Source organism: Zonotrichia leucophrys, chromosome 8, assembly GCF_028769735.1.
Source record: "Zonotrichia leucophrys gambelii isolate GWCS_2022_RI chromosome 8, RI_Zleu_2.0, whole genome shotgun sequence".
NCBI lineage: Eukaryota > Metazoa > Chordata > Aves > Passeriformes > Passerellidae > Zonotrichia > Zonotrichia leucophrys.
Window position 1 is genome coordinate 11996951 of NC_088178.1, and position 24909 is coordinate 12021859.

General features: G+C 37.2%; 1 protein-coding gene across 3 annotated transcripts in view; it reads left to right on the forward strand.

The window, feature by feature from the left end:
• CDC14A (cell division cycle 14A) overlaps positions 1-24909 on the forward strand; it is a 49406-nt gene that overhangs the window by 4149 nt on the left and 20348 nt on the right. For 2 of the 3 annotated variants that reach the window (XM_064720034.1, XM_064720032.1), the window contains exons 3-7: positions 6030-6105; positions 12615-12707; positions 14672-14751; positions 20847-20913; positions 23032-23094. In XM_064720034.1, coding sequence (XP_064576104.1) covers positions 6030-6105; positions 12615-12707; positions 14672-14751; positions 20847-20913; positions 23032-23094 — 379 coding nt within the window. The remainder of the gene's footprint in view (positions 1-6029; positions 6106-12614; positions 12708-14671; positions 14752-20846; positions 20914-23031; positions 23095-24909) is intronic. The other variant, XM_064720033.1, reaches the window with a different exon arrangement.

Here is a 24909-nt window from a genome sequence, read left to right on the forward strand (position 1 = left end):
GTTTGGGAAGTTTGGGGTTGGCTTGCTCCTGTACCTTGTCACATGATTTATCACTACATTATACACAAAGTGGGGTTATGTAATCTTGAGCGCTTTAGACTTCAGTTCTCACTTGAAGTTTTCAACTGTTCTAATGACTTGATAATACTGTCTAACTTAAACATTCACACTAAAAAGATAATAAAGATGTTCTTAAAACCATTTAAGCCTATCTTAAATGCTAGCAGACTAGGAACTTGCTACTAGAACTGTCACTATTTTAGTTAAATGTGCTGCAATTTAACCTTGAACCTATTATGCCAGAGAAATTATATACAAATGTCTCAATTAAGAGGAAACCTGAATGGAATGATACAATTCTGAAATACCTTCTTTGATGGTTCTGTTTCTGTAAGAGTTTCTCAATCTTTCTGAAACTTTCTGAGCTTTTTCCTGATAAAGTCTGCACTACTTCTTATAAGGGAACACAGTCTTTCAGGATAGTGTAATACAGGTAACTATTGCTTCAGAAAAACAGAGTTAATGAGAAACAATCCATCTTGATGAAGATTGTCATTTGGCAAATAGACAAACCTTGCCTTGGCAAGACCTCAGTTAATGAGTTAGGCACTGGTAAGAAGCTTTTTATTCTCTAAGAATAGCATCTTTCACGTTTCACCTTCCAGTAAACAGATCTGGGTTGAGAATACTACACTTGACTGGTTAACTTGGCTTTCACATAGTTTTATCAAAGCAACTTTTAATGTCCTTTTTATTTCTGAATAGTTTTCTCAAACAAAGTCAGAATTTAAATACTGTGAAACAGGAATCTCATACTGATGATTTATAATGGCCTTCATAAATCATAATGGTTTTATTCAGTCATTTGTTCTGCCTTTGGCTCTCTTGTATAAACAGCTTTTGCAGCTCTAATCTCTGACATGGTGTAAGCAGCAACAGAAGTAGTAAATATGATAGTCCCTGTAAATCATGCTTTACACTGAAACATTCTTTCAGGGTATGGGATGTTGCTTGCCCATTTCACAGCAGTCCTCATGAGAGCTACTTCAGTTATGTAGCAATAGAGCAGGACTCTCAAGTGCTTGGCTACAGCAATATTAGCTGAGTACTGTTTCTTCTGCTGCTTGTGTATGTGCAAAGAAACAGTTTGTGTTTCCTGTGACAAGAGTAAGAGTTAGCCTATCTGCTTTGGCTTTGCTTAAGTGCTGCTTTTTTGTGGCTCACCAGTAACAGTACTTGCATAGGAAACCTGAACTTCTCCATGTTTCTGTGGCTTAAATCATTGGAAAGGAGAAAGAAAAACTTAGCCTTGTTACAATAATCAGAGCTGTCACTTCACACAGAAAGCCATTCACATCAGTAATTTTGAAAATTTGACCTTGGCTATTCGATGACCAAGAAAACTTAGCAAGATTAAGTTCAAAATTAAAACAAGGAAATTTCCCAGCTTAATTTTATACATTACTTTACCATATCTGTCTTTGTTTTTTCTTAAGTATAAGATAAAAGCATTTGCTGGTAGTACTGAGGAGGTTTTTCTTTTGTTTGCAGTAAAAGGGTACCAGAATAAAACAGCAACTTTCTGAGCTCCAGTTTTATGTTGGATGGGAATGTAGCTTGTCTAGGAAATCCCTTATGTACTTCCTGGCCTCTGCCAAGAGGACTTTTTTTTCCAAAGGGACTCGGCTTCTGATATGACCCTGAAGTTCTACAGGGCAACTTTTTTATGGGACAACCTCTTCATTGTTAATTTGTTTTTGATATCAAGGAGCGCTGGATTAAAAAATCGTGTATCTGGAATAATTATTTTAATTATCTATTACTTAGATCTGTGAGTTGTTGGATTTTGAAGAATCAGGATCTTGAGGAAGATTTGGAACTTCCAAGATGAAAAGCACTTAATATCTGGGGGTTTTTGCATAATCCAGGGCCTCTGCACTGTTCCTGCCTTCAGCTATTTCCAGGGTTATTTTTGCTGTATCACCCTTGGTCTGTTCAGAAGCACACAATCCCTAAGCAGCATTAAGCATTAGGAATTTTGTCTTGGCCCAATTAAGGAAGCTCCTAACAATCCACGTGTTACTGGAACCAGTGGATGAGAGGACAAAAACAGTGCTCACCTTTTTTCATGTGCTTGAGAAGTGGGGAGGAGAAATACACTTCAGGAAACTGGAGTTGGAGAAAAAAGCCTGAATAGGTGAGATTTCCCAGGCAGCAGTTAGGTTGTAATGAATGTAGAGGCTGATCCTCTCATGCAGAGAGTTTGCATGTGAGAAGTGTTCAGTTTGTGATTTGAAGGGAGTAGCTGAACAGTCAGGTGGCCACTTCTGCAGCACCTGGGCCTGTGCTGTTAAATGGCCAGGCTCACAACAGATGCAGTAGGGCCCTTGGAGGGTCATAAGCTGAATGTTCCTGTGTAGGAAAGAGGGAGGGAGGAGCAAGAGAAGACTGAATCACAATAAGAGAAATAGTCTCTTAATTTTAATAAAAGCTGGACATTTGTAAAATGCTGAAAAATTACCCAAGTTTTGCAGTTAGGAAGCTGTATTTTTATTTCACCAGGTTCTTGGGTTTTATCTTTTGACTTAAGTAATTGCAGGCTTGGGGGGACTCCTGTTTTGACAGGAAAGTGGCTTTATATGATTGTAAGTCTTCAAGAAGGCAAAATTCATGCTTTAATGAGTATACTTTTTCTTTGTGCTCCAGTTCTGGGATATGTACTCTAGAAAATTATTGCAGTTTTTAAATGATGCCTCTGTTTTCAAGTTACTAAACCAATGTCTGAATAAAGTGGCAAACAAGAAACATCATGCCATGATTGGAAGTGAGTTGCAGTATAAAAGTACTGCTCTGTAGGAAAAAGGTATCAGGCATCTGGAGTCAAGTATAAGTAATGCATTTTGTTTTTGAAAGATGATATCCTGGCCTGATAGATTGATGGAGGTTAATATGGACCTCAGCAAATTAGGGGGATGGACAATCACCAACTGTATGAAATCCAGCACGGGCAGGTGCCAGATTCTGCACCTGGAATGGGACAGCCCTGGATATAGGGGCAGCCTGGGGAATGGGAGGCCAGAGAGCAACACCACAGCAAGGCACCTCAGCATACTCTGTGAGTCTGTGGAGGTTATCAGTTCAGTTAAAAATCTGCTGGGCTAGAATGTTCCTTCAGTGAATGGCACCATCTAATCATTGAGGATGGGAAATCTGTTTAGCATTTTTCTCCAGCACAAGGGTCAGAGATATTCAAATGCTTAGCAAAAAGTGGTGTTTGCTTTCAGAAGTGCTGGTTCAGGCTTGAACTGACTCCTGGCACCTTCCTGTGGCATCCCATGGAACTGCAGTTGGAAACGACTTGTGGGCTGCATTTCCTTCACCATTAAATTCCCTGGAAGAATTTACAGTAGCTGTTTGTGTGACAGAGTAGAGCAATGGGCTTTCTTGGGGGATGACCATTCCTATGATACAGTACAGCAAATACCTCAGATATAATACTGCAACAAATTACAGGTAGGAAGAAATGGTTCAAAGAGTTTAAGGAGAAAACAGATACCAGAAACTTCTGCTACTGCTTCCAGGTGACATCATGATAGTATTTTTGAAGTAGAGTATTTAAATGTTCAGCTAGGATATTCTGGGGTTTCACTATTTAGGTTGAGAAGCATTAGGATAACAAGTCCCAATGGGATGGGGGGGGGAATAACTTAAGATATCATCTAGGTACTTGATTAAAACAAAATATAATTAAATGTAATTAATACCATACCTGCCTTCTGCTCCTCTGGTTTCCACCTCTGTTGTAAGTAACTGTTTCTCTTAACTACCTTAAGCTTCAGAGACATTCCAATTTCTTTTACTGTTTTTCAATGCTTTGTTATAACATCTACATGTAAAAGAGATGGAAGTAAAATAATATTGGATGAATAGTTATCGGTGACTATTTGCCTTTTCTTATGTTGATCTTCAGTTTTTGCCAAATGAAATTCTTTATTCAGCTGGTGACTGGTGTGTCATTTCATCCCCATTCTCTATACCCTGCCCATTTCCCATGTTCCACTTACATTTACTTAAAATTCTGGTCTTGAGATGAAAATCCTTTGGGTGAGCAAGGATCAAGTGTCACTAATTCAAGTACAGAAATGTCCTTTTGTAGAAAAAGTAATGAGGGTGCATAGGATTAAATCCTTCTGCTTAAACATGTCAGAAACTGTATTTAGGCCTAGAGATGTAAATTGAAGAAAGATTCTGTAGATCAGAGTTCATTGACTTCAGTACAGAGCCTTGTATTATCTTCCAAAGAACTCTTTTGATTTGAAGATTTGTAAAGCACTTGTTTGACTTAGCCCCATCAAAGAAAGGATCATTAACTTCAATTTAGAGGTATAAAATGGAGAAAGGTTATGTTACATGCATTATTTTAGCTGTCTGCCTCACATTTCATCCACAATGTTTTATCAGCAAAGGCAAGAGCTGGTTTATACTGCCTCTATGGTGGTAGGGAAATAACTTGGGAATTGTCAGTGGTTTTGTGTATGGGTGGTAATGCTGATGCAGCAGGGACTGAAAGTGCCTTTCCTTTCATTGTGTTTGTATTCCGAGAAATATTTTGTTTCTGCAGCATAGACAAGCAGAGATAGTACCAGTGTCTTAAACAAAGGTGCTTCTACCCCCTTCTCCACTGTGTTTAGAGAAGCACAGGACTCTTGATGGTAATCAGTGATGGAGAAATAGTCAAAGATTGTGACATCTTTAATTTTGGGGCTGAGAGAACCTGAATGGCTTCATTTTGCAGAGAGACAATTACTTCCTGGACAGACTCAAATGTATTTTGTCCTTATACCCACCAAAATAGTACTTTGTCTTGTGGATAAATTTCTAAATTGATTTTCATGTACTTTTTCTACACTGCTGTTCAAATTTAATCATGTGGAAAAGTAGAAGTGGATATATTACTTCATATTGATGCACTTCTAGCAAATGAATTGTGATAAATCTTATAAAGCATGGCTGTACTTCTCCAGTTCTTTAGATGAACTGTGTATTCAGTTGTAGCTTTCAGATACTTTGCTCTCAATTTTTTAAAGTATTCTGTGTTACAGTAACTATCCAATTCCATATTTTTCCACAATACCTTAACAAGATTTTTTTGAAAATAATTTAATATCATAAGTTTTACTCCTCCATCTTATATTTAAGTGAAAGAATGCTCTAAAGTTGATGGAGTAAGATAGGATGGTGGGGGTGTTTGATTCATGTGTTAGTGCAGCTGTATGGGAGGAGACACTAGGAAGCCTTCTATATGACTTTCCTGGTATCTCCATTCACTCTAGTGTTGTTAGAGCTCCAGTTTTAACTTCTTGTTTGTCTTAACTCATACTTGTCCTTAGAACATTTTTATTTCATCTCTATGAAAAACTGTACAGAGGGTTTTGTTTTAAAAATAACTGTTGACCTTATTTGGCAGACTTATCTTAGAGAAGATGCTGAATTGTGAAGTTAAACCCTGCTTTCCTGGGGCTGCAGTTTTCTCTTGGTTTAGTTAACTTTTGTCCTGCCTAAAAATTAAGTTGGACAGCTTGGTCTTTTTCCCAGCTAATTAGCTTCTGTAATTACATCATAATGTTTTGTGCTGAACTGAACCTTAACCAACCCTTGTGTTGTTACTTGATATTGTGAAGCAGATGATACTGCAATAGCATTGGTGTGGCAGGAAGGCTCCTTGTCCTAGAGAGTAATCAAACTAATATGATTGTCTCTTTTTGCACTGGCCTTGGCTTTGTTGTTTGAGAGAATGTGGGGAGGAGGAGATCAGTGATGTCATAAGAACTAAAAACATGAAGCACTCCTAATTTGTTTAAATTAATTGTTACTATTGTCCTTTTAAATTAATCAATAAAAGACTCATCTGTTGTTCCATGTGTATTGGCTACTCAGTATCCTTGATTTTCAGCTTTATTTATCAACAACATGTTGAAATTTGCTTAGCTCTTATGTATTAATAATACTGTTTTGTGGTTTTTTTCCAGTTTCTATGGAGATTTTGGACCATTAAATTTGGCAATGTTATACAGATACTGCTGTAAACTAAATAAGAAATTAAAGGTAAGCTTAGTTTAAAAACAATGTTCCTGTATTTTTGTATTTTCAAACTGGGTAATTTTATTTCAATTTGAAAGTGGTCGTTAGGTGCTCACTAGCTAGGTGGTTATTGCTAAGCTTTAAGGATATTTTGTTTTTAGGTTTTTTCCCTCTGAAGACTGAAAGAAAATAATATGCCCTCATTTTGGCTTAGGAGGTGGGGCAGGTGGCTGAAGGCTGTGTTCATCTTTTTGCATAACCTCAACACTTTTAAGACAATAATAACAAAAGCTCCTAATTGTGTCACCACAAATTAGGGTTTGCAGCTAATGAAGTGTGTGTGCTGGCCTGAATAACTGAAAAAACAGGTACTCAAGGAACAAAACATGGGTCCTGAAATCCCGCTGTTTAAACTAAGTCTCAGTGGAAAAAGGGCCAGGGCAGAGTGAGAAAAAGAAGGCCTTGGGACTGTGAGAGCAGCAGACAAAACGTGGGTGTGCTATCAACACAGTTTTGGTGACAAATCTATATCACAGCATCACACTGGCTTCTGTGCCTAAATCCCAGCTCCATCCCAGTCAGACCCTCTGAGCTGTACAGCTGCAGACTTCACTTTCTCCAAATACTTGTGATGAACTGATTTGCAGCATGTATAGAAAATCTGTCAACTGCAAGAAATGAAACAGATGTTTTAATTGCAAAATGCTGATTAATGTAACTTGTGGGCAAGTAAGGAGGAGACCCTTCACTAAATGTTACAGATTTTAAATCTTTTATCATATAAAGGATTAGGCCTGTTACTGACAGAAGGAAATGGGACAGCAGATGTGATTGCTTTGGCCACTGTTAAGAGGGTCCTTTATTGAAAATGACATTTTTTTCTAGAGTCACAAATGAAACCTTTAGTTAAGTTGATTCATGCTACCTGCTGCTTTCAGGGGCATGCTGAATTCCAGGAATTTCTTAAGTGGAGGTTCTGCAAACTGAAGGGCTTGCAGAGCTGCTGCAAATTTCTTGAAAAAATAAGTGCTTCTAGTGAAAATTTCCATTGCTTCTTACTTTAAAAAGATACTTATAAGAAGTTAATCTCTACTGTTTGTAATTTTGAATGCCTGTGCTCATATTGGGGAAATGTTTGATTTGCCATTTGATAACACCAGCACCTTATAAATACCTTATCATCCCATTTTGCAGTGCCACTGCCCCATTCAAACACATGACCAATGGTTCTTACTCAGGTGAAAAAACAGATTCCTACTTAATTCTGCTGTTTGTAACCTTATATTTGTGTTATTAAAAACTGGAGTGTGCTTGCTCTGTGAAGCAGTTACTCCAGAGAAGAACCAGTAATCAAATTACTATTCTAACTCCACTGTGCTCTTGGGAGCTAGAGAGATCAGTTCTGTCTTTTCCAGATTCAGGTTGTGACTCTGATCAGTTTGGGACTGTTATACAATCTCATATATTACTGTATGCCTTCAATCTTGAACCTAGGTACAGGAGTTTCACCCAGAAAATAAGTAAGAAACTAATAAATATCTCAAGACCAGAAAAGAGAGGTCTGCACTGGGAGGAAGTGCAGTTTGTTGTTTCTGGCTTGCCAGAGGCTAATTCTAAATAGGTTAAATTAAACTCCTAGTGCCTAAGAGAGAAAGGTAACCTGATAGTGCAGCCACTTGAAAGTAATACCTGGAATCAAACAGCTAAAGCTTGGAGTACTGCCAGAGTGGTATAAAAACTTACACATGAATGGACTCCAGTCTGGCTGATTGGCACCACCCCTGGGGCACAGCAGTACTGCTAATGTTAGCCTTGCTGCTCTAGCAGTTTAGATTTGTGCCACACTCTCCTAATTGAGATACCATCTGCAGTGGGTGAGTAGGCTGTGTGTTTGCATGCCTCAGAGGAGTGCAGCTCCTGGGGGCTGCAGGCCTAGCTGCAGTGGCTGCTGCTCAGCTTCCCCAGGCAAGGATTAGTCTCTGTCTGTATTCCTCATCTTCTTGTGTTTGTCCTTCACACATGTCCTCAAGAGGGGTTCTGGGGCCTCAACTAGGGGGTTCACAAGTTTGTGACCTGTGACTTACCTGCCCTACAGCAGCCAAAGTATGGCAGTTCTCATGTGGCACCAGGTGATGCGTGAGCAGCCTGGGATGAGGGTTTCAGTGATGGGAAGTGCAGATTGGACTAAGGACAGAGAGAGTGCCCTGTTGGGAGGCTGCTGCTTGCACACCATTGCCTGAAGGGTGCCCTGTGACTGTAGAATCATAGGAAGTGAAAGAGTCTGCAGATTGTCATGGCATGGTTGCTATTACCATACTGCAACACTTTTGGGATCCTGAAACAATCCTAGTGCTTAAGCTCAGATGATTTGGTGTGCTTGGTTGGGTAAGCACTTAGTGTACTTTTCTTAAGAAAAGAGTCTTCCAAGTATGACACAAAAAGAAATTATTTGCAAACATGCAGGGCTTGATATGGATGTGGTGTCTCAAATTTAACACTTAGGCTTCTTTAATTTTAAAACTTCTATGGATAGGAACAGGAGAAATAAAAGTATAAGATCTCATTAAAGCTGGAAAGCTCCACAAGCTTCCCTTTCAAATCTTTCAGCTATATCTCTTTCTCTTTTGCAAGAGAAGTTCAACATGAGGCAGTATTCTGCTTTCCCCTCTCCTTTTGTGGGGGACTAGTGAGGAAGGATATTGGTTTGAAATGTGCTAATGGCAGATCAACGTTTTAAAGTAAACTGTTGCAACTTTGTGCTGACTGATTTTTTTTTTTTAAACAGTAAATACCTCTGTCCTGAAGAGATAAAGAATTTATTCAGATATCCATTTGCTGAGAAAATTTGAGGCAGTCTTGTCTGTGCCTTACAGGAAAACTTTTTTGACCTTGTTGTGTTCGTAATTTTTCAACTGTTGATTGCTGTGAATATGATATTCACTATTCAAGTCAGCAGCAGGGAAGAACTTGCCTGTGCTGTCTTCCTACTTGGTATTAGAATTCTGTTCAGGGCAGAAAGCCCTTAACCAAGGAACTGGGCTTCATTTATGAATGATTTTTTTTTTCTTGTTTTAAGTAAGTCTGATTTCATGAAGACTGCTTTTAAAAAACTCTTGTGTTTTATCTGTGCATAGCCTTGCACATTCTCAGTAAACTAAGGAGCAGAAATAATCAGGGAGTGTTGCTGATATAAATGATACAAGTATTGAAGATCAAAGGCAGGAGAGGAAAGGTACTGGCAGGCTTATAAACTATGGGGTTACTTTTTGTATGGTAGCTGTATTGCTACTGGATCATAGAGGGATTTGGCTTTTTTTTTTGTTTTACTATAAATAAACTGCTGGGCATACACAGGGAACTATAGTAATTGCAAAGCATCTCATGTAGGACAGCCTAGATTTTGAGGCAGGGTTGCATGCATATGTTTAAATGAATTGTTTTGTATTAAATTTACCAATCTTATATTCATGTCTATTTACAAGTACATATGTACACCTGTGTATATATATAAAAGTAGAATTTGCATAGATCTAGGCTTATTAAACACATTGAAGTAATTTCTTGCTTGAGCAGTGCAACTGTGTTAACCTTATCCATTATATAAAATACTGTCAAATAGTATGTTGATTTTACACAGCTATCTGGTGATTGTCCACCACAACACTTTCTAATCCTGTCATCAATTCTCTGCGAGTAAATCTCTCTTGAGATCTACGGGGAACTTTTAAAAAAGAAAAAATGTAATCCTACGGTGAAAGTAAATAATCTGTAACCCTTATGAATTAGTTTTGTTACCTAAAGCAAAAACTGCTACACTTTCTGTGTAAACCTCTGCCTTTAATTCACAAGATTGTCTTTCAGTTTGTTCCTCTGGGATGTATCTTGATAGACACTGTTATGTTATGCTGTTAAAATTTATCTTTGAATGATGTGTGGAACTGATAAAATTTTCTCACCGGTAAAGAATATTTTTAGTGCTTCATAGTGTGTGCACCTTAGTTTTGCTGGGGAAACAAGAAAATGTTATTGGCAACTATGTTATCTGCAGCTATAGTTGTTCCATAGCTGAGCTGTATTGAAGAAGTCCTTGTTGAAACATTGCTGGTTCTTCAGAGGCGTGCTGTGCCTAAGGGGACTGGAGCCCCCATCCATTCAGGTGGAGCTCTGGAGCTGTAAAAACAGGAACCTCCTCCCAGAGCTGTTGTGAAAGCTCATCATTGAACCTGGCCAGAGGGGTAGATGTGGCTTATTAAATACGATCAGAAAATCAGTTGGTTTGCTTTTTGTTTTTTTTTTTTAATAGATGATACAGCTTAGATTTGTTGATGAAAGTGCACTGATTTGACAAATTGCACATTAATGTTAACAGATGCATTGCATCGATGCTTCAGCAAACACCTACTGTAAAACTTACTTTTCTGTAACTAGTGTGCAAATAAAAAGCCATTTGTTTTATAGGCTTCTGAAGACTTAAATTGTGCTGCTGTGCTGCTTGCTATGCTGTAAGGCATTAACAACAGTTTTCAATTTTGTTTTAAAGCTTTGGTTAGGATTCAAAACACATTGAAATATTTCCTATGACAAGGATTAAACCCTTACATATTGAAAATGATGCAATAAAACTGATCCATTGTTTTAATCTAAATATTCTGGAAACTTCAGATTATGGCTACTTTGGGTAGAAAAGTGCCTCAAAATTGGAATGACTTTAGATACCCGTATGATTAAAAAATCCATTCTATAAAATAAAACAAGAAATACGGTCTTACTACATGGAACTTACTTCTCACTAGCTAGCTTTGCAGTTTAAATAGTGTTTTAGGTGTACTGTAAACTGCTGCAAAGAACTTTGCTTTAAAATAAGTAGTAGTCAATAAGTTATAATTGAAGTTCTGTCACTGTTGCATAACTACTGTAATCTTATCCCACCTACACATCATGGGTGGAATTGCAGTTAGAGAACACTAAAATTAAAAAATTGAGGAGGGGGAAGAAAGGAGGAATCTTAAAGTACTGGGATTCATTTTGTCAAGTTTTAATAAAAATTGAATGCTTCACTAATTAAGTAACGACTTGTGCTTCATATGTTTGCATATACACTGAGAGATGTTGCTGTTGGCCTTAAGATACAGCCTCTTCCAATCAACAGCAAGCAGCTATGTCAGGAGTTGGTCCTATTTACACTCACTGGCATTAGCTCTCACTCCTTCCACCTCTGGCAGCTGTGCCTTGTAAGAGCAGACTGGAAGGTGCAGTTAGATCTGTGAGTTTCAGTGGGGTTGGGAGTAACAAACTCACTGTGGTGCCTCTGCATCAGCTTTCTCCTGTGATGAAATATTTGGTTTTTTTGGAAAATTTGATTCTGTGGTTAAAACTAAATATTCTAAAATTTGCAATAAGTTTTTGAGATGAGATTTTTGTGCTAAGTCTTGAAGACTCATCATGGACAGGTTTCTGGAGGTGAAATACAGTTGGCACTAAAAATGAAACCCTCTTCTGCAGCAGTTACCTTAGCTCCCCTTCCCAAGTGTCAGCAGTGTCAAGATTTAAAAACCTGAAGTTGGGTAACAACAGCACCGGTATTAGGGCATTTTATAAACATTCAAATTGTTAAAATACAAAAATGCTTCAAATAATTAGAAACAGAATCTAGTATATCTGTTGATGACTTCCTCAAAACTGTAGGAGTACTGTAAAAATCGATCTGCAAAAACAAGGGGTGTAGCTGAGTATAATGGAAGTGTGGCAATTCATGAAATTTTACAAATTACTAATGCAGTAAATTGTTCAACTTGCCAATTTTAAGTGACAATATTGTCTCTCCCTGGCTTTAAACAGTTTTGCTGCAGCTTGTCATTATTGTGCTTTTCTGGTGCTTGTTGATTTTGTTTTCAATGGGAGGTTTGTCCACAGGGTTCTGACACAGGCTTCTTTTCTTCATAAAGAAACAGAATTGTGAGTGTTACTAGTTTTGCCTTTGCCTAGCCTTTTCTTCAGGCTTTTCTCTTATACATTCTTTTTCTTTTGTTTTACCTTTTTAAGTAAATTCTTGCTGTTGGAGGTTTCTGAATATGTCCGTCACCCATTATAAAGTATAGATGGAAGTGTTTGACTTATAAAATGACTGTAAGGTTGATTGCTTGACTTTTTCTTCTGTGTTCTCCACAGTTTTATGTGCTAAAGAGGTTTAACATACAGGATGATGTTTTAGTTTGAAAATTTCAATGTCTTTAATCAGTGTTCATAAGCGAGTGTTTCAAATATTTAAACTGTTTTTATATTTATAACATATTTTTGTACAGTTAACCTAGAGATCTGCCCAGAAACAGTGGCTATTTCCCTGCATCCTTATTTATCTGTGATATAAGAAGATTCTTCAGAGTATCAGTAATTTTTGCTCCTTCAATTTTAAGAACCTCTTGACAAGAACTTTCTCTAACATGTTTTGCAATTTTGGAAAAGTGATTTTGCTAAAGTATTCTTAAAGTATATTCTTAGTAAATATGCTGTTCTGTTTATTTTCTTTTAACCAGTATTTCAGCCTCTCAAGGAAGAAGATTGTGTACTACACCAGCTTTGACCAGCGGAAGCGAGCGAATGCAGCGTTTTTAATAGGTTCATATGCTGTAAGTATTTTTGATCACGTGGATACTTTAACCTTCCTGAAGAGACTTCCATGTGTAAAGTGGCTTCTCAAGGGGTGCTCCTTTAGGGAGGTGGGCATTTCATTTGTCTCTAAACTGTCTTTGAAAACTCTGGATGAGTTTTAGAGAAACCTGGTCATCACCTCTTAACTCCATTTATTTTATTACATAGGGAATGGCTCTTGCAGATCCCCTCTATGTTTCTCCACGACCATTTTCTTGAATGTTGAAAATCCAAATTGCTTACCTCTAATTGACCATGTTAGGATGAATTGCTTCTCATGTCAGTAGTGAGATTCAGACTGGGAAGGAGAAAAGATTTTCCCACAGCCTTCTTAAAGTTACTAAACCAGAGACAGGTAATAGTAAACTACTATGGCATGTCCAGTTATTTCCTTGCAGGAGTGTTTTATCCTAATTAAAAAATTTAATTTAGACATCTCAGCCCTAGCTGAAACATGAAAGGTTTGTTTGCTGGTAATCTAAGCAGCTCTAGAGGGGATCTGTTCTATATACTTCCAATTTTGTAAATGGCAGGTGCAGGTGGGAAAAACACAAATCCAAATTGCATTTGAAATACTGTGGATAAGTGTTAAGGTGGACTTGGAAAATACTGATTTCCTTTTAGTTCTGTAAGCTTTTTAGGAAATATGACATGAGTTTTCCTGACAGCAGGTACATGTGGCCAGTATTGCTACAGGTCATGTGCCTATGTAATGGCATAACTGTGAGGAATTTCAGCCACATCATCACTCAGAAGGCTGAGAACATAAAAAGGAAAGTCTCAGAGAAAAATAAGTTCAGTACTTATTGAATCTGGATTTTACAAGTAGCAGTGCCACATAGTGAGTTACAGTAGTGACAGTGGGGAAAGGGAAGAAAACCTTGTCCCTTGTAAAAAAAAACTGCTCCAAGAGAATGGTTAATATCTATTAAGTAATTTTTTAAACTTTTACATTGCTTTTTACATATCAAAAAAAGCTTCAGCTTGTCCAAACTATTCACACTGGGATTTTTGTGTTGTTAGGGGTCTTTTTTATTTGTGCATGTTGCAGAAGGAAAGCACTCTGAAGAGTCATCATATTAAATTAAAAATGAAGCTAAGTTTTGGTTGCTGAGTTTTCATTGGTACAGATGAGTCAGAAAATATCTTCTTGATTTGTCTTAATGGAATTCATTACTTTTTAGGTGCTGAAGACATACTGTAGTATTTTCCTCTTCATTTAATTATCCTTCCTCCTTCAATTATTGCATTGCTCTTGATATCCAAGATCCTTTTGATTTTTTTCAGGAGCTTGTTCAGTGGTTCTTTTCCTCTCCTCTTTCCTTTTGTGTTCTTAATATCTTTTTGCTGCTTCCTCCTGGTTTCTTTATTATGAGCCTTTATGAGCTGTGTAGACAGACATGACCAGTATTATGTTCAAAGTGTCATGTGGGAATGTCTTTGAGCAGACACAGCTTTGGAGGGCCAGAACTTCTGTCAAATAAAATCTGCTGTATTGGGAGAACATGTGGTACAAATTTGCCCCTAATTCCATGATAAAATGAAACTCACTTTTTTCCTGAAGTTCTCTGAACTACCCTCTAAGGATATTTTGTCTACAAGCAAGACTTTAGGCTTTAAATGTAAGTTATTTTACAGTAAGTCATGCCACCCTAAAGTCTCTCAGTTGCAGCAGTATGTGACTTTTATTTCCAATTTTCTTTTTTTAAAGTATGGAATTGACACAAAACAAAGGTTTTGTTGATTTCTGTTGATAGCTGAATCTTTTCTCTGTGTAGGCATGTCTTTTCTGATCTGTATATGTCACAGGAATTGATCATGAAGGAGGATAACAGGCATTCTTATGAGTTTAGTGTGCTGGAGGAAGTTCCTGTCAGGTTAAAGACTTTTTAGGCTCAGAGCTGATTTATTTTTTCCCCCTCTCTTCCTCCATCCCTTTTAGGTTATATACTTGAAGAAAACACCAGAAGAAGCTTACAGGACGCTTGTATCAGGATCTAATCCACCATATCTTCCATATAGGTACGTGAACACAAGAAATGGGGCTACTTCTATGTTTTAAAATTTGCTAAAAATTATGAGGTTTAGATTGCCTCCCAAAAGGGTGTTTCATGTCTGATACAGGTATTGAATGAAAATTACTCCACGACCTCCAGAAAAAAAAAAATTTTTACATTTCGTGTAATTATTTGCTGTTTGTGGGAATAATAAATAATTTAGATTGATCCAAGTCTTAAGTAAGACTCAGTCTAGCAAACTGTCAGATTTTGAAAATACTTCTTAGCATGTTTGTGATTTAGCACTTAAACATTTTCTTCATAATGCATTGTTTTACTATTTGGGATTAATTCAAATATTTGAAATTACCTAGTCCCTACCTTAGTGAGACTTACAGGATTGAAGGGGGTTTTATGCTGTTATATTTTCTCTATTTTACAGCACAGGTACTGATATTAGGGTTACAGAATGTTTTCAGTGAATCATAGATAGCACAGAGTTTAAAGACAGATTGACAAAAACTAAGGTCACACTGAGGCTTGAATCTAAGTTTTTTTAGCTGTCATGCCTATCTAATAGAGAGACATCCAAATATATTTCATGGTGTGGACTATGAAATACCCTTATGCTCTTTGATTGAAAATAGCTCATGGTATTCTTATGCAAACACTGGCAATAGAATAGAACTGCAAGAAGGTCAATATCCTCTCTTTTAGGGGAATCAGCATTTTGCAAGTAGTGTTCGCTGTCAGCCAATGCATTTGTAAATGTAGACCTACCTTGTCTATATCAAATTCCTCTGATTCTTCAGCCACTCAGCAAAGGAAGATCAGGTTGTCTCTTCTCAGACTTTGCACAGAAGCCAGATGCAGTATGAACTGCTGGGGTGGAAGATTTTCTTTTTTATGTCAAGACCAGTTTGACTATGAAATCTTAAACCATCAGCTACATTTAAAGAAAAGGTATTAAATCAGTGATAGCTTTTATTGACAGAGAATTTATGCACTGATCTGATCAAATGATAGCTCTCCAGAACCCAAGAAGTTTACTGAGCTACTGGTATCCATATTTTTTTTCAGCTAATCATAAAAGATGCTTGCATAAATGCATAAAAAATCAGTTATTTTAAACATGTCAGTGTTTTTTAATGTCTCCAAGTTCTGTATAAGATACAGGGGTCATGATCTACATTAACCAATGTCTTGGATGTGCCTTAGCATTGCTTCCATGAGGATCTGCTTCATGATCTTCCCAGGCACAGAGGTGGTGCTCAGCAGCCTGCAGCTCTCTGGCTCTCCCTTTCTACCCTGTTTAAAAATAGCAGTGGTGTTTCCCTTTTTCCACTCGCTGGGGACTTGGCCTGTCTGCCATGACTATTCAAATATCATGGAGAGTGGCTTTACAGCACCAGCCAGTTCCCTCAGGACCCTGAGGATGGATACTTCTCATCAGGCCCCGTGGCTGAATAGCTGCATCTTGTTGACCAACTAAAGAAATTTACAGTTTGGAATTATAGTAAATTGATTTGTCTTTAGGTTTTTCTCACCCCTGCCAAGGTGAAAATTCAGGTGTGTAGAAGAGAGGTTTTGACAGAGTGAAGAAACTTACTTGTTAGGTACCAAAATGATAAGACAGAAAACTTGGGAGGAGTAGTGTGTTTGCAGAACAGTCTCCAGGACCCTGTTTGCTCCAATCAAAGGCTCTAGATTCTTGCCTTGCAACTAATTCCTTATAATAGTGATACTGATAGTAGCAGCAATGATAAGAAAATGCTGTTTCTGCTTGACCGGTAAGGACTAATGAAATTAATTGTCTCTGGTTTCTTGTGAGGCTGATTGGAACCACAGTAACAAATTTAATGACACAAAACAATTTCCTGTTAAGTGTAAATTGATTATTCATAGGCAATCCTTGTGAATTTAAATTAATGAAATTTTATTTCAGAATAGTTAGCTACTCTATAATCATCAAAGGAGGGATCAAAAAAACAGAAGACAGAGCAAGATTTTCTGGAGATAATTTTATATTATATTCAAAAGAGCTTTTTTGTTTTTCCCTGAGAAGAGTATAGTACCCAAAAACATTGAAGAAGGCAAAGTCCAGCAAAGGGACTACTCAGGTTTTGCTGTCTGGGTTGGCAAAATGATTACAAAAGATTAATTGTTTAATTCCATTTGTCAGCTTCAGGAGAAAACAGAAATAAATTTATGGAGTAGAATATTCTGCAACATAACTTCTTTGCAGTCTTTTTCCAAGTGTTTCAAGCCCTAGGTTGCTGTGAGAGAAATTATTGTCTAAAGCTAAAGCTTTTGACAGTTATGGGGTTTTTGTGGTGGGTTTTGTCTGGTGTGGGTGGGATCTGGTATGTGTTTGGGCTTTTCTTGTTCTGTTTGGGTTTTTTAAGGCAAAGCTTTGGCAATGTTAGAGGGATACATTCTTCTTGAGCTTTGCTGTCTCTAGAAGGAATATAGTGTTGGGAGCTTTTGCTAGAATGATTAAACATCCTGATTTCTTGAGCATTCTTTCTTGCATGGTGTGGGGCTGGCAGGCACTTATGTTTCTTTTGGATCTGCTTTGCACTGTGTCAGCTCTTGTCTCTGGATTAGAACCTAAACAGATCCTGTTACCTGCAGTGTACTTTGTCCTGCCGGGGAAGATGGGTGTGTAATCTGTACTGGAGGGGAGACAAAGAGGAGGGAGGAAATAAAATGAAGGATTCTGATAAGATAAGAAGCTAGATGAGAAATGGGAAGTCTGACAGGGAGGGGCTATTTGGGCATGGAGTTCACAGGTGGAGCTTGGTATATACAAGGATCTCAAGAGTTGCTGGTGCTGGGAGAAGGGCAGGCAGATCTGATGGGGGTCTGCAATGGGACAATCTAGATTAGTTGGGGATGGGAAAGAAATCATTTAATCATCCTCTCTGGTGTTTCAAAGCCTTTGGGACATTTCCCCCTGCCCCCCATTCCAAGACATTTGGAGCACCTCTGTTGCAAGATAGGGCACAGTACAGAGGCTCGAGCCATTGAACCTGTGCTGGAGGCAGGAGCCTTAGGCAGTGTCTGCTTGGCAGAAACAAGGTGGTGCTGAGAGCAAGTTTGCACTTTGCACACCTTTAGTGTCCTGAAAAGAACTAAAATAACTCTTGCTCAAAACATAACCCAGATGTCTTACCTCTTTGCTCATGTTCTAAAGTCTATAAAGGAAGTAATTTGGAGATACTAATCATTGCTGTTCAGTATTTACTGACTTGAATTTATTCTTGCAGCCTGGAACTCTGATGTTATATAACTTCTGTGGTATAGGTCATGTCTGTTTGAATAGTTTGAGTTTGTCAGTGAGCAATGATCAGTTAAGTGTTACAACTGGACTGTTTAACAAGTTTGTTAATTTGATACCTGAAGTGTCCTCTATTTGGAAAAAAAAAAGACAACTTTGAATAGGGAGAAGCTGCAGCATTGTCAGATTCTTTGTGGAGTACTGAGGTAGGTTTACATGAAGGGAGCACTGAGAAACTGATCTACTTTCATGTAGCTGAGTGACCTCAAAAAGCCCTAATCGGCTTAGGTCTTCAGCTGGTATTTCATTTAAAGACTGCCTCAGCAAATACACTTCAGGGCAGGGGTGGAAAAAATCAGATTGCTCTTCTTACAAAATTCATGGAAATTTGTTTTGTTTTTATAATAGAAAAACTAAAGATAACTTGGCAGGGTAAGGCACTACTGTCTTTGAGACACTTTTGTCTTATTTTTGGCTGATTCACTGTCACTTGGTGACGCTCTAGTCTCTGGAAGATCTTATACTGTATCTTCTCACTTCCATTTAAAAAACAGTGCTAACACCACTTAAAATTGTCATGAATACCAGTTGCCTGCTAAGGAGCAGAGTTTCAGATTTTTACCTCAAAATACTTTGCATTGATGAAAAAACAAATATATTTAATACTATTATGTTCAGTCTCTAAATAATGACATTAATTTCTGAGATAGATTTTATTTCATAGCTTCTGGGGTTTGTTTCTTTATTGGCAAGTGCTGGGGAAGCAAATTGTTTTGTTATTGACAGTGTTTAGAGGTTTGGTGAAAGGGAAAGCATTATGCAGTATTGAGGTCAGCTACAACTGTGAAATCGGATGTGGGATGCACAGCTCTGTAATGCCAGCTCAGATTCATACTGAATCTGCATCTAGAAATACTCACATTGTTTCTCATTTTGAAAATGAATAGAGTTCTGTCACTGTTTGAAAAGTGAGGTGGCCATTCATTTGGCCCTAAAAGACTCCAAGGATGCTGTAATGAAACGTGATCAGCACCTGCTTTAATGGTGCCCATCGGGAGCAGTGAGGCATTTGAGACACGGGTGCTGGGGGCAGTCCATGGCAGCTGCCAGTGTGCAGGCCTGCCAGCAGCTGCTGTGGGCACTGCAGCTGAGGATACTGAGCACCTGGAATTGTACATCTAGGTCAGCTTCACCATCCGCCCGCCCTCCTTTGCCGTGCTTCTTATTAGTGGATTAGGGATTATGTGGGCTTTTTCCCCCAGCATAGTTTTCATGTACTGCACTATCAGATGCCTTATCAGTCAAAGAAGTAATTATATACATACAGATAAAATAAGAGTTATATTCTTTTTACAACAAAGCAACATACAAAATAGAACTTGTCCTCTACAACATATCTTCTATTCATGTTTCTCTAAATGTTTAATTTTGTGGTTTGCATTTGTTGATTTTATTTCCGTCAGCCCCTCCAGAAAACTGGTGCAGCTATGTATGTGTTCCCATCAGAGCCCTTAATTTTTTTGCTTGCAAGACTTTTTTGTTTGCTAAAAGAATTTTGTGCTAAAATGATCTGTTATCATGTGATATTCAAAATAATAATGTTAATCCATTATCTGTCAAAAATTTATTGTCTGTAAAATTCATTTATCAAGTTTTGGTATGTTCTTCTTATTCAATATAATGAAAATACTTTATGGCCTCTCATTTTTAAAATTTCTCTGTTGGAATTGGGTATGGCGCACTTCAAAGTTCCCATTCCAAAACATTATAGTTAAGTGTGTTTTAATAATCTAATAATTGGAAAGCATTTTTAGATTGGCCTGCCTGCAATATGACACTAGCAAAATAACAGCTTTTAATTTTCCTAAAATCATTTTCTATGAACACTGCTTGCTCAAAACTGCTAAACTTACTCTGCTGTTAAAGAATAGGAGAGAATTTTCTACTCTTAAAGTACTTGAGATTGAAGGAGCATATCAAAAACTTCATACTACTTATAGCAAGTTTTATAAAAAACCAAAGTTTTCAATGAAAGATTTAAATTTTGAATCAATTATAGATTAAGTATGTATCTGTCTGAACCTAAAATTTTACTATTCTGATAAATTGCAGTTCTTAGGACTCTGTATAAGATAGCAAAGAGAAAAGCTGTAAAATATTTTTTTTTCCTTAACGATAAGGAAATTATCTGCTCAGGCAGAGTTTTGTTAAAATCAAAGTGGTCTGAAGCAAACTTCAAAAAGTACATTTTCATTTTTCCACAATACTTTTGTTTGGTGGTGCATGTTTGATGGTGAGTCTTACTTCATCTTTTACAGACAAGTTGTAATTTTTCTGTGGTATACTGAGGTCAAGTAATTTTAATTATATCAGGATAACTTTTAATCACATCTGTAATTGGGCATCAAAATGGAAGCCTGTAAATTAGTTCCAAGCTATTAATCTTATTTGCCTGCCCCTGTTAGTGTAGCTTAATTAAGACTTGAATATTAGTTTAAGCAAACAGTGCTTTATTTGCTACTATCTTTACACAATCCAGAGGGGATGCAAACCTTCCTGTTCCAGGGTAGCATAAATAATTTTGTAAAGTGCATGTAGTTACCTGATGTAAAATATGCACCCAAAGTAGCTTGTAATATTTAACTGCATTTAGTCTGAGCTACATCTTGGGTAGGGGAGTACTTCAGTCTGAACAAGCTTCTCAAAAAATGTCTTTAGACTTTAATTTAGAGTTCTCCAAGGGTATTGCATATCTTGAATGTATTCTGTTGTGTTCTGCCTTTGCCCTAGTTCTTAAAATAATTCTGTGTATATTAAATTCATTTGTATTAAATCTATAGGGATGCTTCATTTGGGAGCAGCACATACAATCTTACCATCTTGGACTGTTTACAGGGAGTAAATAAGGTAATAACATTTTTTCTTAGCAAAAAGGTTTTAAATTGATTTTTAAAACATGAAGAAAATTACTGTTTAAATAGAGTATAAAAGCTGGTTTCAGAGCACATTTGTGAATGAGTAGTGATGAAACCTAAGTTACTGAGGAGTGTGTTTGGGTACTGATGGTGGGCAAGGCTGCACTTTGCCTGCCTGGCCTGGCCTTGACAGCTTCTTGAACTTCACCTGGTGAAGTGGAACATGAAAATGCACCAGGCCTGGCTGGGGACAGCTCTTCATGCAAGACCCTGTGCTGGGTCTGCTGATAGATCATTTATAACCTCTGGTGAGAGGGAGTGACAGGCTGATGAGGTCAGTGAAACAGATACCGAGGTATCTTCAATCTGTGATTTAATCAGAACAGGTTTTGCATGTACTTGGCCCCTGCTTTGCCCAAAACACACGGTTCAGTGTTTGGCACTGATCTTTTGAAAGTTTTTTAAAACCAGTGAAAACTAATGTGTTCTTACTAGTGGTGTGATGTGTCACTTTAAGTAGTCCTGAGCTATTAAGCTCCAGTACTGTTCTCGTAAAAAAAATTTACATCAGTTCTTAGCTTGGGGCCTTTTTAAATTTTGTTTATCATTTCTCATTGTCCTTGATGAAGGGAGCAAGGCTATAGGAACAGGACTGTACAGATACTTTACAGACCACTTGTAATTCTTAAAAGTGGCAAAACAAGTGGTTTTTAAAAATTGGAAAAAGAGAGATCAAGCTTAATATTTTTAGTTCTGTGGGGGTGGGAAAGGAGCTGTCAGTTACCAGCAAGACTGTAATTTGTGAGGCATTCTACAGATCTGAAGATCTGAAGTAGTCAGTGCAATCACTGTAATTTATCTGCAGCTAATACATCAAAAGGACGGTGAGAATCAGTTTTTCCTCCTTTGTTCTCATAAAATTTATTATTTAATTTTTGTCTAGTTCACCTACAGAGGTAAAAACACTTTGGGCAGAAAACATATGCCTTAATTGAAAGTAGTCTTAGTTTACCTGGAAAAAATTGGTGTTTGTATGTATGTCATATACCTGTAATTCAGGGGGCCTGCAAGTTGTGGAGTGCAGCCAGCCAGCCGTGCTTCAATGAAATACATTCTTCAAAATCAGCTTTTCCAGTTCAGACAACCTCTCAGTATCTTAGGTTTCATGACAGATCCAGTCACTGAGCCTATCTTGTCTATATCAAAGCTATTTTTCATTTGTCCTAAAAAGATGATTTGTATGTAGCAAACAATGGCAGTCTGATTATTGGTTTTAAATGACAGATCTGTGATGTGTTCTTATCACACCTTAATTCCAGAAGCTTGTGCGATATCTGGTTTTCAAAATGCATTTGGTTCGGTATAAATATATGCTGCAGAAATGTCTTTTACAAATTTGGAATAAATATTGGCTATGCATTTCATAGTCAAATAATTGTTTTCAATATGCAAATCTTTAGCACAAAAGTGGCATAATTAATAATAATAAAAATAACTGAATACAAAACTTCTTTCCTGTAATAATACTGTCTAATGTAGGCTAGTGGACTTCATTGTTCCTGTGAAATGTGTATTAAAACAAATAATAAAATACATAGTATACATGGCACTGCATTCTGTATATGCCATTTTGCCTAGGTATTATAGTGGTAAAACTAGAGTATCATACTAAGTGCAGAAAATCAATAAACTCTCAGTGTTCAATGTTTTGTTATGTCCAACTGCATGAAAATACATTTGGCATAGGAATCATTAAATGAGTGTATGACAAAAAGGGAATTGCTTTTTAACTTGTCATCTGCCTTACAGAAAGATCCCCACAAGGTGGGGTGTGTAGAATCAATGTTACAATTTAAGTGATATGCAACAGCCTCGTGTCCCATCCTCATGTCTTTGGAGGGGAATAATGAGTCTGACATGTTTCAGTGACATTGTTGGAGTTTTGTTGTCTGTGTTGTTAATCCGTGCAAAATGTCATGTTGTCTTAATGTAAAAGCTTCAATAAGCCACAACCACAAACATTTAGGGATTTAGTTTTGCTCAAAAAAGTACTGTAAAGTGAAATTATATATTGTATTTCAGTGTAAACTGACACCTTGTTGCCTTTTAGGCCTTGCAGAATGGATTTTTTGACTTTAAGACATTTGATGTGGATGAATATGAACACTATGAGGTTTGTACATTTAATAATGCATTGAATGTGTTTGAGTTACCTAAAAGAAGAGTATTCAGTATCCCCAACTTAAAACATACTGAAAGCATACTTGAATTTGAGTAAAACCCAGTGTTCATATGAAGGTATGTACATGGAAACCTGTATGCTCTTTTTGAAGAACACACAGGATTACTGTCCTTGCAATTTCAGTGCATCACATCATAAATCGACTGTTTTCTTGTAGCCTTTCTGACCTCTGGGACCTCTCTCATGCTTTCCCAGCCTTCTCCCAGGACACAATCCAAGGTTTCTCAGCTGACCCACAGAATGTTTTCTTTCAACACTTGTTAGCTCCTTCTTCCATTCCTGTTAGTCCCAAATATATTACAGATTTTTTTTTTTTTATAGCCATATAGATGAGGCAGATTTTGAGGGTTTTTTGGTAAGGATGCATTTTGTGAAATTCTAGTAAAGGAAATAGATCCAAAATATTTCCCATATGAAGTCCCAGAAAGCTAACAGATGTATTTCACTGTTCTGCCAACTTTGCTACAACCTAGATATAGGTACTCTGGTTGGCTCTAGATACTTCTAGGACTTTGTAACATGCACACCTTTATCTGCTGGTAGTAAAAAGTTATCTCAAGCTACATTGCTTTAGAGAAGCTTTAAAATATGCCATGCTGTTGATGTCTGCAGTAGGCAGTCTGTAACACAGATCTGCCTATTTCACTAAACTTGAAAGCATTTGTAGAAGGATTTCTGTATCCTGCAATGTTCCATAATGATTAGGTTCAAAAATTGGTATAGCCCTTGCAGAATTACCAAAATAAAGAACATAATCTAAATTTTAAAATATAAAATTGCTTCTTTTTGCTTACTCCATGTACAAAAAGAAAAACTTGTTCTAAAAACAAAAGGTAGTTGGGAATTCTCTATGTATAGTAGGTGTTAGTCTGCTTGAAAAAGTCATAAAATAATTGAATAAAGCTATCCCATTATCTTGTTTAAGGCTTAGCATTACTTTAGCATGTGCAAAGTACATACATGTGAATGATGTTTATAGTTGCTGTTTGCTGGGTTTAAGAAGTAAGAATTTGGAATCATCTTTAATTTTTTGTCCATTTTTTGCTCTGTCTTCATTTTTTTTTTCACACATCATGGTCAGTTTTATGTTTACTTATGTCCTGTGCTATATTTCGAAAACTTTAAATGTTCCAGATTTTTGCTATGTTAGGTCTTCAAGTATGTGGTTTTGTAGACAAAAGTTGCATACAACTTAAATGGAGCAGGCTAAAAGGAAATTTTCTTGTTTATAGTTCTTTCATCTTACTATCTTATCAAGGCAGCTAATTCCCCTTTTGTTGGACTGGAAGTAAATACTGATTGGGTTTTTTAGTAATAATGGTGTTTGCATGTACTGTCAAGCATATACATACACACATTTACAGAGATACCTGTAGTTCATATTGATAAAAATTGAAATTATTTGCCATGACTCCTGTAACTATAAGGAACTTAATCCACAAATAAAACTGGTGATACAAGTACAAAAATATTTTTAGCTTACTGAACAGGACTTCTCCCCTAAAGGGAGTAGGGGTGCTGCAGGGCTGAGGTGTCGGTCTGTGATACCAGTGGGGGGCAGGGGTCCTGCCTTGGCACTGAGGTTGGTTCCCTAGTCCTTATGCAACCTGGGCAATTTCCAGGAGTTTCCATTGTTAGGGACATTGGGAGCAAGCCTAATGGGCTCAGCTAAGCAAACAGTTGCTGAATTGATTACAGTGATGTCCATTATCAGAACCTTTCACTCATTAGGATGTTCTGATGAGC